General features: G+C 30.2%; 3 protein-coding genes across 8 annotated transcripts; 1 reads left to right on the top strand and 2 right to left on the bottom strand.

The window, feature by feature from the left end:
• Positions 1 to 13: 13 nt before the first annotated feature.
• LOC107918219 (two-pore potassium channel 1) lies at positions 14 to 1953 on the bottom strand. The gene is made up of 3 exons (XM_016847758.2): positions 1720 to 1953; positions 411 to 1350; positions 14 to 324 (listed from the first exon to the last, which is right to left on the bottom strand). The coding sequence occupies exons 2-3, from the start codon at positions 1310 to 1312 to the stop codon at positions 174 to 176; spliced, it is 1053 nt and encodes a 350-aa protein (XP_016703247.1). The 5' UTR covers positions 1313 to 1350; positions 1720 to 1953; the 3' UTR covers positions 14 to 173.
• Positions 1954 to 5630: 3677 nt separating this feature from the next.
• Positions 5631 to 7498, bottom strand: LOC107917149 (two-pore potassium channel 1). 2 transcript variants are annotated; one of them, XM_016846530.2, is made up of 3 exons: positions 7352 to 7498; positions 6005 to 6951; positions 5631 to 5919 (listed from the first exon to the last, which is right to left on the bottom strand). In XM_016846530.2, exons 2-3 carry the CDS (start codon positions 6904 to 6906, stop codon positions 5754 to 5756), a joined length of 1068 nt encoding a protein of 355 aa, XP_016702019.1. In that variant the 5' UTR covers positions 6907 to 6951; positions 7352 to 7498; the 3' UTR covers positions 5631 to 5753. The 2 variants fall into 2 exon arrangements, with proteins under 2 accessions (XP_016702019.1, XP_016702020.1); XM_016846531.2 differs by lacking the exon at positions 7352 to 7498 and adding an exon at positions 7112 to 7345.
• A 1165-nt stretch (positions 7499 to 8663) lies between these two features.
• LOC107917587 (meiotic recombination protein SPO11-1) lies at positions 8664 to 19586 on the top strand. Of its 5 annotated transcripts, XM_041076589.1 has the most exons (17): positions 8664 to 8841; positions 8960 to 9059; positions 9268 to 9341; positions 9448 to 9549; positions 9782 to 9855; positions 10082 to 10098; positions 10632 to 10701; positions 10788 to 10824; positions 10928 to 10975; positions 11074 to 11132; positions 11214 to 11245; positions 11373 to 11478; positions 11618 to 11738; positions 12054 to 12117; positions 12226 to 12323; positions 16707 to 16794; positions 19314 to 19586. In XM_041076589.1, the coding sequence occupies exons 1-16, from the start codon at positions 8787 to 8789 to the stop codon at positions 16760 to 16762; spliced, it is 1113 nt and encodes a 370-aa protein (XP_040932523.1). In that variant the 5' UTR covers positions 8664 to 8786; the 3' UTR covers positions 16763 to 16794; positions 19314 to 19586. The 5 variants fall into 5 exon arrangements, 2 of the variants coding, with proteins under 2 accessions (XP_040932523.1, XP_040932527.1); XM_041076593.1 differs by lacking the exon at positions 19314 to 19586 and having other exon boundaries at positions 9271 to 9341; positions 16707 to 16918; XR_005901161.1 differs by lacking the exons at positions 16707 to 16794; positions 19314 to 19586 and having other exon boundaries at positions 11373 to 11465; positions 11618 to 11920; positions 12037 to 12117; positions 12226 to 12309.
• Positions 19587 to 19924: the final 338 nt, after the last annotated feature.

Raw genomic sequence — 19924 nt, 5'->3', positions numbered from 1 at the left:
CGCAACAACCAACTTCAATAACTCAAAAAGCGATCTATAAATGATTAAAAGTCGGTATTACAGGTTTAGATAATAGTCGTAAGATTAAAATCATTCGCCTCCTTCCTCCTAATACTAGTTGTTGGCTAATAGTAACATCTCATTCTATGTAATTTTTCTATGGCATCCTAGTTTCAACAGATTTGAGCTTCAGATATATCAGATACAGACAAGGTTCCGGACTGGTCGACATCTAGATTCTCGAATTCCTCCATGATAACTGAGATATCTTGTTGGCAAATCTTCCCCATTTCTTTAAGTTTGAATAGAACAAACTCAGCAGCTCTGCAAAAAGAAAGCATTAGGAAATGAGAATTTGCAAACAGGAGATCAGATCACAGAATCTGAGTTAATAATCTGCAAATACATACCCAACAACTCCATTATCATCAATATCAGCAGCCTCCAAATCTACATTTGTTGTTCTTCGACCAAGAACCCATTTCACCAGTGCTCTTTGTCTGTTCTCTGTATTTACCTCAGCAACATAGAGAAAAAACTGAGCCAAGCAGATAGTGCTAGCTAATATCCAAAACACAGCAAAAATACGACCTCCTTCGGTTGAGAAGCTTTTATCGCCATATCCCAAGGTTGTAATGGTAGAACAAACGCAGTAGAACGAATCAACTAGGCCTAAATTCTCAACTTTATATAGGAAGATGGTCCCGGATAATATAAGCACAACAAGAATGATTAGTGTTGTATAAAACTTGTATTTCACCCTATTAGTTTCAATCTCCTTAAGAACTTGAAGTTCACCAACTTTTTGATTCATGTGTAAAGCTTTAACCAGCAATATTTCTTGCTTCTCAGCCAAGTAGTCAGCAGCTTTGGTCAGTACAAGTCCGACCAGAGCCATTCCTGTGAAGACAAAGGCACAGGCTAGTAGTTTTGCGAGGTCGCTGTTAGGAACAAGGTCTCCATATCCAACAGTGGTCATTGTAACAACACAAAAATAAAGAGCATCAAGAATTCCATTTGTTTTGTCCCCTTTGATTTGGGTCCTGGTTGTATAAAAGCAAATGGTGCCTAAACCCATGTATAACGTCAAAAATAGAGCTACCTTCTTAAGACTCGGATTAAGTCTCCCGAAAATGGACCCGGAACGTGGAACTGCAGCTTCTCTATTACCATCAGTCGGAACAAAATCTGCAAAAGGAGCACTCCTAACACGTCGAAACCTTCTCTTCTTTGGTCTATCCCCATTAGTCTTTTGAGTTCTTGGAGTCGCTAATCCTGATAGCAAAGGCTCGTTTTCATCGTTACAGGCCATTAGGAAGATTCAGCAGACATAGATCACTACCAGAAACCCTGCAATAGCCAAAACAATAACTTTAAAGTAACCAAAGGAGAGTCAAGGGAGAAGAGAATCTTTGATTTGCAGATTATTGTGTGATCTCTTTTATAGTTTTTGTTTCCATGTTCATACACCGAATCTGGAATTTCACTCTTATACAACCAGGAAGAAAGATGAATTCCAATTAAGTAACTAGAAGAACCGAAATTGAAACTTGAGAGAATTATCCGCATTGAGTTCAATGTGAAACACTGTGGACTGGCCAAGATCTATGAGATCTATGTTTCAAGGTCATGTTTTTCATGCAAATTATGTATGACAGAAGCTGAGAACCAATACAAACAAAGAAGCAGCAGGAAAATGAGATATTAGTAGAGACATACCTTGGAGAACGGGTTCTTGGAAGCAAATGGGTGGAGAAGAATTAGGATAGCAGAAGCTTTTGGAATTTGTAAGAAGATCCAAATCCCATGTTTCTATCAGTTTGACTGTTGGTGTTTTTGTCGTTTATTGTGGCTATTTTTTGGCCAAAACGTGGCACTGCACTGCGTTGAGTGATAGAAGGGGAAAGATATGAATGTGAATGCGTTTCATCGAAAAAATATGTACAATGCAAAGAGTCAGTTTAGATAAATTTAAATTATTATATAACAGATATGAAATATGAGATAAATCGGATATAATATAAAAATTTTAAAATAATTAAAAATAATTTCAACATCATACAAATACATTAAAAATTGTATAAGGTAAATTATCCATCTGTAAAAACGTATCTACATTCATAATATTGTAAGTGTGCAAAAGTTGTGCACCACTAAATATATAAGATAAAATTTTCTCTAAATTTTATCGTTATAACAAAATTATGTAAAATATAAGCATTAACACACAAAATATTTTCTAAATTAATTTATACTAGATAATAAGAATACTAACATCATATAAAAATAATCACTGTTTTCAGTATCAGATTGGTTGAATCTAGTATTAATTGAGATACTGATTAGGAATAAACAGGTTGGACCGATTTCCTTGTAAACTAGTTGAATCAAATTAAAAAATTGATTGAACCCGTTTTTTGTAATATTTGTGATTTTTTAAATAATTTATTCAATTAAACTAAACAAATCGCCAGATCGAGAACTAGTGATCTGATCATTTTGACTACCCATTCAATTCTAAAAAATTTAAAAATAATTTGAAGTTTCAAATATGTCAAAATAATATAAAAGTGTCATTTGATTCATTAGATGCAAGAATACCTTAGTAATAGGATTATCGGGATCTAAAATTACTTAGTGTGCTTTTAGTTCAAAGAATATAACATTCACAAAAATAATGTGAGATTCTAGCATAAAGTTTTCACATTTGAATTTCTAATATTATCTTGAATAGATATTCTTATATTTCTAAAAGTGTCTAAATACACGAGAATATAAGTGATAATCTCAATACTAACTCTTCCTCATACAATCTTACATTGACATTTTTAACAATTTTATTCCATTTGTAACAACTTTGATTCATTTAATTTAAGCTGCAACCAAATAATAATATAATATAATGAATCAAGTTAATTAGTTTTTTGATATATTATTCAAACAACATTTCAACTATCTTTATTTATTATAAGTTTAAGAAAATTAACATTTAATTTAATTTATTATATTATATTATATTATATTATATTATATTATATTATATCTATCTCATTCTACCTAAAATACTACTCTTGTAATAATTTACCATTCCTTTTTATCATTTTAATCAAATTTATCTTTAACTATAAAACTGAAGTGTTTTTCTTCTTTCTTTTCTTATAAAAAAGAAGTCTTAGTTGTTTATCGTTTCTCTTCAATTTCATTTTTCCATATAAAATTAGTTTAATAGAAAAATGTATTCATTTATCCACAAAATAAAATATTATAAGCTTCAACATTTTCATAATAAACAATAAAAGATTTTTGAGGATAATTTAGTATAAATTATTCTTTTAAATAATATAACATTTCGTCATTCAAATCAACCAAATAAAATAATATAACATATTAGATAATATATTAAAGAATATTATATTTTGATAATCGTCTTACCAATCTTACATTATGTGAACTAAAAATTTCCTTATCACATTGTTGGGTATTTTAATAAAAATACACATATAGTTGAACTTGCAACAATTGAATTATTAAAATTTTAATTTTATCACTCAACCAAAATTTAATTTTAATATGTTTTATACATTTTTATTTTAATGTGCATAATTTATTATCTTCATCAATTTTATATATTAATAATATTGTTAATTGAGTTGGTATTACAAGTTGACTTGATACTAACTCACAATTGATAACAAAACCATGATAAATAATTGTAGTGCATTTAGTATTATTTATTTGATGTATTCATCTATTTAAATTTCATTTTACTCATAATTTAATCTATTTTTTATTTTAATATCATACATATTTAATGTATTTTTATGATTAATTAGTTTCAAACCATACATTTCATTATTTATTATATGTTATTTTCTAGTATTATCTATACTATTTATTAAGTGTTATACTGAGTTGGTAGTGTCACCCTCAACCGAGTCATCAATTTGATTAGGAAATTACGAAAATACCATTCCATAATTAAAATAAGTTATACTAGGATTTGAACCCGCATTAATTAGATTAATAAAACTTTAAATTTATCACTCAACCCAATCTTCATTTTAATATATTTTAATATGCATATTACAATAAATATATAAAATTAAAGTTTTTGTTGAGTGGTAAATTTAGGATTTTATTAATTTAATAACAACTAATGTGGGTTCAAATTCTACGATATGCATATTTTTATTGATTTTTGTTAAAATAAAAAGACTAAAATACCCTTGAATAATATAACTTATTTTTATTGGTGACCCGTTGAGAGTGACGCAAACTTAATAAAACACTTAATAAAAAGTAAGTATAAATACAACTAATGAAGATAATAGCTTGTGCATATTAAAATAAAAATGTATAATATATATCAAAATGAAGTTTTGGTTAAGTGATAAATTTCATTTTTGTTAAAACAAAAAGACTAAAATACCCTCAAATAGTATTACTTATTTTAATTATAGAAGGGCATTTCTATCATTTCTTAACCGAGTTGGCGGCTCAGTGAGAGTGACCCCAACTTAGTAAAACATTTAATAAACACCTGATAGAGATAATAAATTGTGTATATTAATATATATATACACATCAAAATGAAGCTTTGGTTGAGTGGTAAATTTTATCAAGGGTTAAAGAACTATTTGGGGTTTAAACTTGGTAACTTTCTCTATATTGGGGTTTGAACTTGATAAATTTTCCAGGGTCTGAACAAAAGTTATCAAGTTGAAACCCCAAAATATGGTTGAACCCTTTTATTAATCCAACAATTGACACGAGTTCAAATCTCACCATGTGCATATTTTTTATTAATTTTTGTTAAAATGAAAAGACTAAAATAATTACAGATAATATTTTTATAATTTTCTTAATCAAGTTGGTGATCAGGTTAAAAGTAATGTCAACTTAATAAAACACTTAATCAATAATATGGAAATAAGTTAACACGTTGACTCACCTTTTAAAAATACAACAAGATTGTAAAAAAATAAGAAATAAAAGAATATTTCAGAAAAATGATTTATTTGAAAAATAATCCGTAAGAATAAATATGTGAACTAATTATTTCTAGAACATCATTTAAATATAAAGCATACACCATGAATATAAAATGTAAATTTAAAAAAAAACAAATCTAAAATTTAAAAACAAAACAAATAACTTTGAAATTTATTTTTAGAAAGTTAGCCACGTGTTGAGCAATCAGCCATTAGAGATTTTTTTTAATGTAGAGTCAACACGTGGCCATTTTCTTCTCATAGAAAAGGAGCATAAAAACTAAGTGATTGTATCCACTGACCCGTCATTAGCTAATAACCCAAAAATCAATTAGCAAGCCATCATAATTCATACCATTGCCCACTAAAGTCCATGACATATGTCAAACAAAGATTAAATTAGGATTGTTTTTAATTAAACACCTTTTTTATTTTATTTTATTCAAAAGTTATGAGAAACAAATAAAGAAAAAAGTGGATGTTTTAATCAGAACTGTTTGATTGGATGCCTTCACACAAGGAGGAACTTTAATCATCAAGCCTTCGTACATACATTTCTGACCATAAAAAGTTCAGAAAACTTCCATAACTAGTAGGCTATTACTTGTTATTCATATACACAGAGGAAAAGAGGTTCAATTCAATAACTCAAAACAGCCATCTATAAATGATTAAAAGTTGGTATTACAGGTTTAGAGAATAGCTCTAAGATTAACATCATTCACCTCCTTCCTCCGATAGATGTCGTTATATGTCATGTTGCTATGAACTCCTGGTTTCAACAGATTGAGCTAGAGCTATATCAGATACTGTCAAGGTCCCAGACTGGTCCAAGTCTAGTTCCTCGAATTCCTCCATTATAACTGAAATATCCTGTTGGCAAATCTTCCCCATTTCTTTAAGTTTGAATAGAACAAACTCAGCAGCTCTGCATAAAATAAAGCCACTAACACGTTGAGCTGATAAAAAGAAAGCATTAGGAAACAAGAAAGATAGCATCTGCAAATCCTTACCCAACAACTCCATCATTATCAAGATCAGCAGCCTCCAAATCTAAACTTGTCGTTCTTCGACTAAGAACCCATTTCACCAGTGCTCTTTGTCTGTTCTCTGTGTTTACCTCAGCAACGTAGAGAAAAAACTTAGCCACGCATATAGTGCCTGTTAATATCCAAAACACAGCAAAAACACGACCCCCTTTGCTTGAAAAGCTTATATCTCCATACCCCAAGGTTGTAATGGTAGAACAAACGCAGTAGAATGCATCGACTAGGTCCAATTTCTCTACTTTATATTGGAAGATGGTACCAGTTACTACAAACACGACAAGAAGGATCGATGTTGTGTAAAACTTGTATTTCACCCTGTTATGCTCAACCTCCTTTAGAACCTCAATTTCACCATCTATTTTGTACATATGTAACGCTCTAAACAGCAATTTTTCTTGCTTCTCCACCAAATAGTCAGCAGCTTTGGCCAGTATAAGTCCAATTAGCGCCATTCCTGTGAAGACAAAAGCACAGGCTAGTAGTTTTGCTAGGTTGCTGTTAGGAACAAGGTCTCCATATCCAACAGTGGTCATTGTAACAACACAGAAATAAAGAGCATCAAGAATTGCATTTGTTTTCTTCCCTTTGATTTGGTTCCTGATTGTATAAAAGCAAATTGTGCCTAAACCCATGTATACTATTACCGTCAAAGACAGTGCTACCTTCTTAAGAGTTGGATTAAGTCGCCCGAAAATAGACTCGGAACGTAGAAGTGCATCATCATCTCCATTAGCATCAGTAGGAACAAAATGTGCTAAAGGGGCACTTCGAGCACGTCGAACCCTCCTTTTCTTTGGTCTATCCACATTGCTGGTTTGAGTTTTGAGAGTCACCGATCCCGATACCAAAGGCTGGTTTGAGGCCATTAGGAAGGTTCAGCAGAAACAAGTAACTACTCACTACCAGGAACTCTGCAATATTCAGAAAATTAAAGTAAACCAAGTGATCAAATTTATGTGTCATGAAGTAGACGACTTGAGTCAAGGGACAAGGGGCTCTTATGATGTTCTTAAAGTTTGTTTCAATTACAAATAAATTCATCCCAATGCAGTTGATGTTCTTAAACCAAACCTGAAATTTCACTCCATAAATCCCTTTATCACTGATCACTGAAGCATCCCGAAAACAAAGATGGAAGAACAGTAAGTAGCTAGTAGAACCAAAAGTGAAACTTGGGATTAATGACTCCAATGTGAAAGATTCAGGACTGGCCAAGATCTATGAGACCTTTTATAAGTTTAAAGCTCATATTTTTCATACAAAGCTGAGAACCAAAGCTGAAAATAATACAAAGTATTATTGGAAACTTACCTTAGAATTTGGTAGAAGATCCAATCCGAAGTTTCTATGAGTGGAGTGCTGATGTTTTGTCGCTACTTTTTAGCTAAAACTTAGCTGAGCGTCTGATTGGTTGAAGGAGAAAGATAGAGGTTTAAGTATGGGACGCTAACAGAACCTTGTTTTATGTGGAGGATTGCATTTTAAATGTATCCTAGTGTATTTATTATTTGTGGGAAACCGATGGGATGGGATCTGAGTATTTAAAACACACATTACTAGGTATGGGTGCTCGCAAATTCAACCAACGTTTGTCGTTTCATTATTAATATATAAATATATTACTTATCTGTACTCCCTTAAATTGATCTCCTGTTATGAAGTTAAACTCACCACACACCGGATTGTCTTATGTTTGCTCGAAGAATGAATATCACCCACATGTTTGTTCTTGATCTCATTTAAGTGTTCTTTTAATATTATTGTTTTACTCAAACCTCTATTACATGATTGCAGGATTTTATTGACTAGATTCCATTATAACGGGAGACCACTTATTGTGTCGACGCTATGGCTCGAGCTAAAAGTGTATTTAATCTAGTCTCTTGTCTAATGTTAGGACCGCTAATGAATTTTATGTAATTAAAATTTATGGTAAACTATTAAAATAGTTATTTTGTTTCCCTCAAGTTATATTTTAATAATTTATACTTGAAATGTTACGTATTAACCACTTACGTTAACATGTTGTAACATTTTAATTATTAAACTGTTAATTGCCATGACTAGTATAACGGTAAGCTGATGTAACACATTAAATCATCATTCTAAATAAAAATTTTAGGTTAAATTGTACAATTGGATTCCATATTTTGTTGTTTTGAGTAATTTAATTTTTTCCTTTTATGTTCTTTTAACTTTCTTTTTTTTTTTAGTTTTCTTTAGTTTCTCTCCCTATTTTCCTCCCTTCTCCATCTCTTTTAATCTAAAAGAAAAAATTAAATTGCTCAAAACGAAAGAAATATAAGGATCAATTGTATAATTTAACTTAAAAGTTTTGTTTGAAAAGATGATTTAACGTGCTACGTCAGCTTACCGTTATACTATTAACGGCAATTAACACTCAGTGACTAAAATGTTACAATATGATAACATAAGTGACTAAAACGTAATATTTCAAATATAAATGACTAAAATGTAAGCTGAGACAAACAGAAGTGACTATTTTAAAATTTACCCGTTGTTAAAACCGACTCTATTAGTACTCCTCTGTATGACCCGGTATATTTAAATAAATTTCTCCCCTACGATAAAAAGGAATGACCCTGATTAATTAAAAGAGAGCTCAAAAGAAGGCGTAACAAAACCGACAACATTGGGTCCGACCCGAATAGAAAACAAATCTTACGACTATAAATACTCCTATTTTTTAAACTTCTCAAATCCAAAAGCAGAAAGAAAGAAAAAAATGGAGGGAATTCACTCAAGTACTCGCTCTAGAGATCTGCTAAGAAAAATAAAAGGTTTTTCGTTAACCAAATCTTCAATATAATTATCTGGTTTCCAAATTTCTTTGATTCTTTCCTTTCTTTTTGGTTAATTTTCTCTGAAAATTCAAAATAACCTTTCCTTTGTTTGCAGAGTTTACGCTGTCGATCTTGGAGGATTTGAGCGAAGGACGATCTCCGTTGATTTTCATCCAAAGCTTCAGAACCTACTGCACCAATCTTGATTCAATTTGGTTTGAAATAAATTTTACGTTTTTTTCCTTCTTGAATTTATGCGTTCTTTTATTCTCGTTTTGCGCGAGCTTATCTAATCTAAATATGAGATTTAATAAGAATATTTGTTAATTGTTTTGCAAATATTCTTTAATTTGAATTATCTTTTTGAGAGAGAAAAAGAAAAAAGGAAGGTTGAATACATTGCTAGTACTGTGTTGAATGCAGCAGTTGCAGATCTAATAAGCCCAGTGGGCATGAAGTTCTTACATTTCAGAAGGAAAGCCACGTCCATAGAATTGGTATTTAAGTTAAAAAAGTTGCTTACATTTCGATTTCCAGATCTTTTTTGTCTATATTTGACTTTCAAGTGGAAAAATTTTATTTGTTGGTTTTAATCTTTTTCAGATGTGTTATTGAGGGTGTTATTGATAGTTCAACAACTTCTTCAAGAAAACAAACATGCGTCAAAGAGAGATATATATTACATGCATTCATTATTATTTTCAGGTCCAATTTCGTTACTGCATTGAAAGATCTGCTTGTTTGAATCAGAGGACAGGGACTTGTTTAGACGTTGTTCTTACTTCTCTACTGTTATTGGTGACAATTTGCTCAATTCTATTGATTTGCAATGATCTTTGCTACTTCAGAGGACAGTGATGACAATTCTGTTTAACTTGTGCAATTTAAAGATTTAATACACTTTTCTTTTGGGGGTTGTTCATGTATTGTGATGCAGATCAGTCTGTTGTAGACAGAGCAATTAATGACATATGCATCCTTCTGCAATGCAGTCGGCACAATCTAAACGTGGTTGGTAACCTGTACTGTTAATGAGAAATGTGGGGTGGGTAGAACATATAGTAGAAGTTAGAAAGAGACATTAAAATTCTAATCTCATGTATCACATTCCAGAGTTGACTTTCTTCTGCTAGTTTTTGTACGCACAAAAAAGAAGGCTCTGAAACTTTAGAGATATCTAAACTAGTGAATAGAGATCTACTTTATTCGAGACATTTGACACATATTCTTTTGGCAGGTTTCTGTTGGAAATGGGTGAGGAAGACTGAAGAAACTATATAACATGTTTCTGGCAAATTTATCTTCAAATAATGCATTTCAAGTTCTTTAGTCATTCAATTTATGTATGTTATTGATTAGTAAATGCTAGGCATTTTCGTTCCTTGGTCATTAGTTCAAGCTGTTAGCATGTCAAACATGAGTTGTTTAAACCTTAGAATTTGATAAGTTAAATGAGTTGTCGTAAACTGAATGAACCATTCCTGTACACTTGTTTGCAAAAATCTGAAGTAACTTATGACAGTGAGATCTATTGCGCAATTTTATCAGTATTTCATTGACTAACAGAGGTAAAAATGGGCTCAAGAACTGATGGATAGTGAACTGGTTGTAATGGTTAGATAAATAAATAAAAGGTAGCTGCCTGTTTCGACTTACTTTCAGCTGGAAGCCTTTGTTTCATTCATTTAATTTTGGAGTCAGCTTTTATCACCATTGTCTCATTGCTCATATTTGCCTTTCTCAAAGATTAATTATTCTGATATCTATCTTTTTTATAACTGTTATAGGTTGGTAATGGGATGGTTAAGGTTCTTTGAAGCTGGAAGGAAATTTGATTGCATAAATAGCCCCAACAGTGTAAGAATGGGAGAACGGTCTCCGAGTTCATAGCATCATAGATATCTAATTCATTTTTTATATGTTGGTATCTATTTCAAATGCAGGCCCATACAATTCCTGTGCTTGTTGAGGATGTTAAAGGTAACTAATAAATGTTAAGCTAAGGATAATATTTATAACTATCACATATGAGCAAGAAGATGAATGTCGTCAGATTTAAGCTTCCGTTGGTTACCACATGCAGATCTTGTAAGCGCTGCCCTGTATATACTTGTTGTAGAGAAAGAATCAGGTGAACTCTTTTTGGCAATAATCATGTTGCAGAGCAGATGAATGGCCAAAATATATGTAGATTAAACCTTCATTGTTGAATGGTTGGCATGAATGAAGTCTTTCAACGATTAGAAAATGACAAGTTTTGCAGCAAAAACCGTTGCATTGTCATCACAGTAAGCATTAACTTAGATCACGTGACCTTCATTTAAATTGCTTAATATTTGGCTAAATTTTTGTCAAAATTCTTTCTTCAGGGAAGAGGCTATCCGGATGTTCCCACAAGAAGGTGAAGGAAAGATTAAAAGAAAAATAAAAAATAATGTCCCAAGTATTTAGAAGGAAACGGGGATTAAAAATTCTTTGTGCGGGCATCGTTCTGCATTTATCAATTACTGGACATGCTACTCTTTCAGGTTTTTGCGACTGCTCGTGGACAAGTTAGGTCTTCCTGTCTATTGCTTGGTTGATTGTGATCCATATGGCTTTGACATCCTGGCTACTTACAGGTTTGGTTCTATGGTATGTTATTGATTTCCTAGAAAAAGTTTTTACTCAAGTAACAGACAAGTAGATTAGTTTTCATCAGATTGTCGATGGCCTTTAGTCATTCATTTCAGCATTATGATATGAATCCTTTCTTATGGAATCTGTTTCTTAGCAAATGGCATATGATGCCAAATTTCTACGAGTCCCACAGATCCAATGGCTTGGAGCTTTTCCTTCAGATTCTGAGAACTATGATCTTCCTAAGCGATGTCTATTGCCTTTGACAATAGAAGGTGATACATAGAGTAAAGATCAGTGGCTGCCATCGGCACCCTCATAATTCCTGTAACACCCCAATCCCATGTCGAGGAATTTCGAGGATATCATATCCTATGATATAATGTAAAAATTACAGTGAGACTTTCAAGTCAAAACAGCCAATGCCTTGGGGATTGAGTGTGGGTCTCCTCAAAAGGTATCAAAACTTAACTTACGAGGTATTGTTGGTCTTGATACTGTTTGTGGGATTGGGGTGTTACCATAACCGGTTGAGTTTACTATTCCTTTTTTATTTTTATTTTTAAATTCCAGCATCTCCTGACTGCCAGATAAGAGGAAAACGGAAGCCATGTTACAGAGATGCTACCTTCACCAAGAAGTGCCAGATTGGAGGTAGAATTTCCTAACATTTTTCTTAAAGTATTTACTATTTATGGATGATTTATTGAATCATAGAATTAAGAAGTGGGGCCTCTCTTTTGCTCTTCCTGCATGTTGAAGATCGGAACTAGAGTTGATGTTGCAAAGAGGAACTAAATTCGAGATTGAAGCATTATCGGTTCACTCACTTTCTTTCTTGACTGAGGTCTATATTCCAGGTAAGATTCAAGAAATAAAATCTATTTGTCAGGTTTGATAATTTGCAACTACATTTAACCTTAAGTGTACTAATCACAACTTTGACTATTAGAAAGTTGCAGTATATATCCTTAGCAGATTCGAACTCAATTATGCCGGTGTATTTAGACAAATTTAGTAGTTTCATTGGCATTAGAAGACTTTTCCATAAAACCAACCCTTAATTATGCATAGACTTCCAAACAAGGGATAATTAATTATAAAGCACAAAAACCAAAAATATGAAATATATAACATATTTCAAATTTGATCAGGCAGCAGAAACCTCTCTTGACAAATGCTATTTCACTTGGTTGGGCAACAAAATAAAAGTAGGAAAAAAAGTAAATAAATCAATAATGTTGTTAATTAAATTTTGATTGTTGGTAATATTCTTCTGCACTCAAATCCAAAATTTTAAGGAGTGATCTTTTATTTTTATTTTTAAAAATAAGTTAATTTACTTATTTAACCCATTTAACATATGATATTTATTTTAACAATTTAATCATTTGATAAGTTGTTAACTGAGTTGATGTTAAACAATATCTTGAATCATACAAATATAATACTTAAAAAATTTCTCAATTTCAAACTTATAATTTAAGTGCATTAGAAACTTTTACGCTAGTCATGACAAAAGTGTGACATGGTACTTTTATGACATGCACTACCACTACACCTGAAAGAAAGAAAAAAGTTCTAAAAATATGAAAATAGAAAATTTTAAAAAGTTTATATTTAAAATGTTAAATGAATAAATTTCAATACTACAAATAAATAATATTATAAATGAAATTTTAATTTGATTTAATTTTCATAAATTGCAAACACAATTAATGATCTAATACTATTTTATGTTTACATATTGCATATAAAAATAATTATATTTATAAAATATGAAAAAAAACACTTGATATATTTATTTTTTTGAAAATGTATAATTGAATCAAAATTAAAGCTTTATGTATACATTTGATCCACGATCAAAGTTTATTTATCAAATTGTTCATTAAATTCAAGTTTACGTATAGTTTTAATATTTAAATTTAAAGAAAGAACAACATTTTTAAAAGCGGAACATAAAAATTCCATTTTTCTAAATCTGATTTTTTTAAAAAAATGAAAAATCAAGAAAATAAATTTTAAAAATATGAGGAAAAAATTAAAGGAAAATGATATTATCAGAAAATTCAATTTTTTTCAAATTTTTAAACATAAAAAGTATATATTTTGTATAGATCTTAAAATTTAGGAAAAGATAAAATAAAAAAAATGTATATATTCTAGTTTTTTCTGGATTTTTATTTTTTAAAATTTATTTTTTTTCCTTTCCTTTTAGAGAAAAACATATTAATTTTTTATTTTATATTCTTTTAACATTTTATTGTTTTTGATTTCTTTCTTCAAAGTATAATCAAAGTGTTGCATGTCAAATTTCATTGGTCGCAAAAATATCATGTCATGCCTTTTTCTTTTCAAGTAATCATGTCATATTTTTATTATTGTGATTCCTTAGTATGAGTGTAACTAAAAATATTGTCAATTATGCAATGATAAGTTAGATGGGATACAAGTAATTTTAGTTAAATTGATATCAGATTCATTCTCTTAAACAATATAGATGCTGTAGGATCACATTGATGAGGTAAATCAAAATGTACCCAACATTTTTAAGCTGCCAAACAGGGATCAGGGACAGGGAGTGCTACTATTCTTTTCTAACTCTTTAGGAGAAATTGGCCAACGCGGATTTCTAGACATCCCGAATAAAAATATATTTATTAATGATGACAATTATGTTAATATTCTTCTTGCTTTCCAAAAGAGTTAGGCTAAACTATATATAAATGGCTAACTAATTATTAATGATTTCTTGTCTTGCTCATTTAAGATTAAATTTTTTTATTTTAATTATTAATATTATCAAATTTTAATATTTTGATTACTTCCCCGTCAAATTACTAATGGAATGTTGGCATGACCTATTTTATTGTCATAATAATAAATTTAGTCTTGATATTTACAAATTCTGTCAATTTGGTCTTAGTTTCAAATTCACCAAATATTATTCTAAACTTTACACATTCTATCAATTTATTCTTAATTTTAAAAAATAAAAAAATGAAATGAAATTTATTTAAAAGTTATTTTATGATAAAATACATAAAGATTTTTATTAAAATACATACAAAATTATAAAAATATTTATAAATAAATGAATAGTTATTTTTTTACATTTTCTAACATGACATTTATTTATTAAAATAATAAATTTATAAATAAAAATTTAACCATGAAGAAGACTTGAGTAACTTCAATTTTTTTTTCAACATTAACAACCATAATGTTTAAGTTGAGTTAAAGTCTATAGCTTGAGGCCAAAAAGGATAAGAATTAATGTCTTTAGGTTGATGCCTAGAGCAAGTTTGTTGGTTTGAGATTGGGTTTGAGGGCAGACTTGATTGGGGATGTACAGATGAGGATAAAGTCTTGGAAATCTATTAAGTGGAAGGTCATGCCGGCAACTCCACAAACGATTCCTAGTATAGTGGCATGACAATAGAGGATGTGGAAATTGAGAAGCTCAGAGTAAGGGTTATCGGGGCTGGTGGTTGTGGGCGAAAGCCACTCAACTCTCAACAAATTTGGTGAGGAATAAGGAATAAGTCAGACATATGATAAATAAATTATTTTTTATAAAATAAAACTAAAAAAAAGAGAGTGAAAAGTTTTGATCTAGTTTAAGTCTTGTTTGTGGGTTTTTTTTAATGAAAAAATTATTATTTTAATAAAAAAATTTATGTTAGAAAAAAGGCAAAAAAAAAGTATTCACTTATCTATATAACTTTTTATGCATTTTATCAAAAAATAAATAGTTAAATAAAATTTTTTATTTTTAAATTTTTGTGACATCCCTAATTTGACCCTAGTCGAGATGTGGTTTTGGGACCACAAAATCGAGTTATAAAATTTATTAAATATTAAAATTCATATCTACTATGTGTGATAGTGCATGTGTGAAATTTTGATGCTTAAATTCTGTTAGTTGAATGTGAATTTTAGTTAAAGAGCTTATGCGAGAAACAAAAAAAAAAAAAGAAGTGATGAATTAATTTGAAGACTAATTAGTGCATGATTCTCAAAATGGGGACTTGCATGTCAAATACCCCATTTTAAGAAGTAGTGGCCGGCCATAATGATTAGGGTGCATAGAAAATGAATTTAAGTAAGTATATTAATATTATATGGCCTTAATTTATAAAGAAAAAGATAAATAAAATATTTTGGGGTGAAAAAAAAAAGTTTGGTTCATTCTTCTTCTTCATTGCCGTGGTAAAGAAAGAATAAGGGAGTGAAGCTCAAATAATCGGCCATATGCATAGATCTAATTCTAAAGGTATGTAATGTGATTTTGTCAAATTGATTATGAAATTTGGTTGTTAATGACATGTGGTAGATAACCCATGATTTTAATTCTAGATTAAGTGATCATAGGGCATTCGACCATTTAAGAGAAATGTGGAAATTTTGTTTTAAAGCTCGTAATTCATGTTTAATTGCTGAATGGAGTTTTGAATTGGTAGAATTGAGTTTTAATTTTAAGAAATAAGTGATGTTTATAAGGATTTTCAAAGTTCATGCAAAGCTTACCTTCGGTCATATTAAGGAATGGTAAATTGGTTGTAATATTATATATATTTTGATAGTATATTAGATGGTTTGAGATTTGAGCTAGTTACATGTGCTATTGTGAAGATTTATGGATGTTTTAGAATCGGCCTAAGTGTTTTAGTCATTAATATATATATTGCCGAATGTATGCTTAAGGAATTGGTTAAGTACATTGTTGTTAAATGCTTGTTGTTTTTGTATAATTGTTGCCTAGCTACTAAATGAACTTAGGGTATTATGGATAAGTTTAAGAGTGACATAATTGAAATGAAGTTTGCTTGTGCCGAATGTGATTTTAGTGCATGAATTAGGAGTTTAATTTCATTCGGTAACTCATACCAAATTGGGAGATAGTATTAAACATTAGTATTATTTGTTAAATAATTGAAGTGAGCTTTGAATGATTGTTTTGCTTATAATGGCCGAATGTGAACTTAAGTATTGAATTACAATTGAAGCTTGTTAGTTAGTTGATGATGTCCTTTGATAGCCCTTTTGATATTCGGCCATTGTTAAGGAATTTTGAATTGGTTATAAATTTCTATGTTTTAATTAGCAAATTGAATTATTGAAGGTTGAGCTAATTATATATGTATATGTTTTATATGTACATTAATTTCTTAGTCTATGTTATTCGGCTATAATTGTCATGGTAGAATTTTTTAATTTGTAAATTTGTTAATCATCAGCTCAAGAGCATCGAGGACAAAAGTCGGAAAAAGGGAAGGCAAAACTAAGCGAATAGCCGTAGAATTATAGTCGTCGACAACTCTTAAGGTAAGTTTCTAGCATATAAGTTTAGTTATAATGAAGAATGATATGGAATACGGGTAAAGATGGGACTATGAATTGGTGTAATTACCTATAGTAAAATGATAAGGAATAAGTTACTTCTATGAGCCTTAGCCGATTGGTTATTAGAAAAGTGATATTTAAATTATGATTTGTATGTGATAATAAGAAGTACTTATATATGATAGATATGTTTTAAACTCAAATGGTAAGTTCTTAAGTGTTTGGACTTGGAAATTTAAGAGCAAATTGTAATAATCTGCTTAGGACAGCAGCAGTAGCGTGATTTTTGAAAATCACCATAAATTGTTGGAGTGAAATTAGAGACTGAATAAAATGTGTAATCAAAGCTCAATGAGTCTAGTTTCTTATAAAATAAACAGTGCAAGCAAAGGAATTTCCTATAGAGAGATATTTAAAGTTGTGTGTGACAGTGTCGGAATGAATCTGAAATCCCCTGTTCTGTTTTTAGAAAATCATTATAAATAGTAAAAAAATTGTTATAAGATAAAATTTATATTCTTAGACTCCTTAATGAGTCTAGTTTCAAATGAAATAAACAAGAACATATTTTGAAATCTGTACAATGAGAAATTTGATTCGTAGTGAAGAGTGGTCAGTATAGTCAAACAGTGAAATAGGGGAAACTTTAAGAAAATTCTGGTTTTGATTGGCCAAACCAAAAATCCTGAAAATTTTATGGATAGAAGATATATGAGTCGATTTTCGGGGAAAATTTACGATACTTCATTTGGAGTTTCGTAGCTCCAGTTACAAATAATTTAATGATTGTTGCTCAAGAAAACAGCTTGTAGTGAATCTGTGATTTTGTTGTAAACATTGATGAAACTAATTGAGTTGCTTATAAGCTATTGCTGAATTGATGTCCAAGATAAATATATAGGTGGTGAGGCCAAAATGGCTAACATTTAAATGTGTGCAAGTTATCCGAATGGCTATTTTATAAACGTATGCAATGTATATGTAATATGTGTTGATAGTTTTATAAATTGAAGGTGTAGTGACTTATATGTTGTTTAGCCGAATGGTTGTCATGAGAAGAATGTAAGTCATGTGTGTATTTTTTTATTTAGTTGGAAGTTTATTGAAAGGGATATATATATAAATATGTATTAAAGTCGAATGATATTATGACATGAAGTTAAGGTACATGCTATATGCTTATATTCGAATGAGGTTAATGAATTACAATGGTGATAGGTTGTGTGAAATGTGGTAACATGTGATTAAATATACATGGAATTTGGAAAGTATCTGGGTTAAGACTCGCTGACTACGTGATGTGGCCTAATGGCTCTTGTGAAATGAGACTAGCTATATTGAGATACGAATAAGTTCGAATGAAGTGATACCTTATTAATGTGTTCCCGTGTTGGAAAGATCGAAGGTATGTGAATTGATGTGTATACAACTTTGTGAATTAACTATGATGATATATCCGGGCTTAAAGTCCCACAGGCTTGGTATTGGTAACTGGATTCGGATTTTCTTTTAAACCTAGCAGACTATGGCTAAGTGCCTTGAATTATTTCAAACCGAAGACCATTTGTATATTTTAAGATAAGGATTTAATTAGTTTCATAAAAATTTACTAATTTGAGTTGTATTCGGCAGGATGTGCAAATACAAGTTTATGGATTGCGTTTGGTCATTTATGTATATGTGATAAGGAATATGTTTGGTCCTTTATATACGTATACGAAACTTTAATACTTGTCATGATTTGATTATTTGAAATATTAATGTGAATATGAACTAAAGAACTAAGCTCCTAAATACATATATACATTTATGTATGTGTACGAAATGAGTGCATATGATTAAGTGGTTAGAGGTTTTGAAAGATTGAATTGGTAATTGGTAACTATGGAAACGGTAAGTGTACAAAGGTTAAGTATATGGTAAGTGATACTTACTTGCTATGTGAACTCGATTTCGTTTGTATTACAAATGTACTTGGGGAATCACTTATGAGATGGTTATAAGTTATATTCAACGAGTATTGACTCTATCAAATTGTTTATGTAAGATGAAAACATGAATATGTGCTTCCAAATATGGAAACCGAATGTGATTATAGTGTTATGTTTTAGTTCGACTGATTAAACTAAAAGTAGCATTGATGTTTATAAATGCGAAGGGGTATATACTCTTAAATTGGGATGAAATAGATGAATTACATGTGCATACATAGGGTTTAATCTATTTGACCGAATGGTGATATATCTTGACATTTCAAAACGTGATTTGTGTAAGGCCTAATCTTAAGCGACTTAGTAATAAATCAACAATTACGGATGTTCAGCACATTAAGTTGGCCAGGTATGTATTATGTACTTGTGTAGGCTTATTAAGCCCACCGAGACTTCACTTGGATTTTGTGTAAGTTATAAATGTATTTAATCCAGCAAAGTTAATTGTTTTACTTAAGACTTACTAAGCCTTGAAAGCTTACTCTGTTGTTACGTTTTTCTGTTTTATAGATTATCAAATTTGGCCTTTGCTCGGGGATCGTCAACAACTCGTCACACTATCACTATCCACTGTTTGGTACTGCTATGTTTTGGATTATTTTATGGCATGTATAGAATAGACTAATAGCGGAATAATATTCTGGTTAATGTATATAAGCCATGCGAAAATGGCATCTTTTAAATGTGTACTTATAGAAGTTTAATTTTATCCCTGGCTGTATTTAGCATTTATCTAAATGAATGATCTTTATTTCAAGAAAAAGTTTAAAATTTTACTGTTCTGACATGAGTTACAAGTCTGGTAATACCCCTTTCCTATTCCGACAACGGTTACAGGATAGGGGTGTTACAATTTTAAATTTAAATTTTTTTAGAATCAAAATTAAAATTTGATAGAATGTGTAACGTTGAGGGTTAAATTTATTTATTTTTTAGAATTAGGACTAAATTGATAGAATTTATAAATATTAGAGAAATTTATTTATTTTTTAGAATTAAAATCAAATTAGTAGAATTTATAAATATTAGAGAATTAAATTTATTATTATGCCAATAAAAAAATCATATTGATATTCTGTTAATGATTTATAGGACAAGTGATTAAAATATTAAATTTCTAC

The sequence above is a fragment of the Gossypium hirsutum genome, chromosome A01 (assembly GCF_007990345.1).
Source record: "Gossypium hirsutum isolate 1008001.06 chromosome A01, Gossypium_hirsutum_v2.1, whole genome shotgun sequence".
Classification (NCBI taxonomy): domain Eukaryota; kingdom Viridiplantae; phylum Streptophyta; class Magnoliopsida; order Malvales; family Malvaceae; genus Gossypium; species Gossypium hirsutum.
Note: the sequence above shows the minus strand (reverse complement) of the source record. Positions and strands in the feature narration are given on the sequence as shown.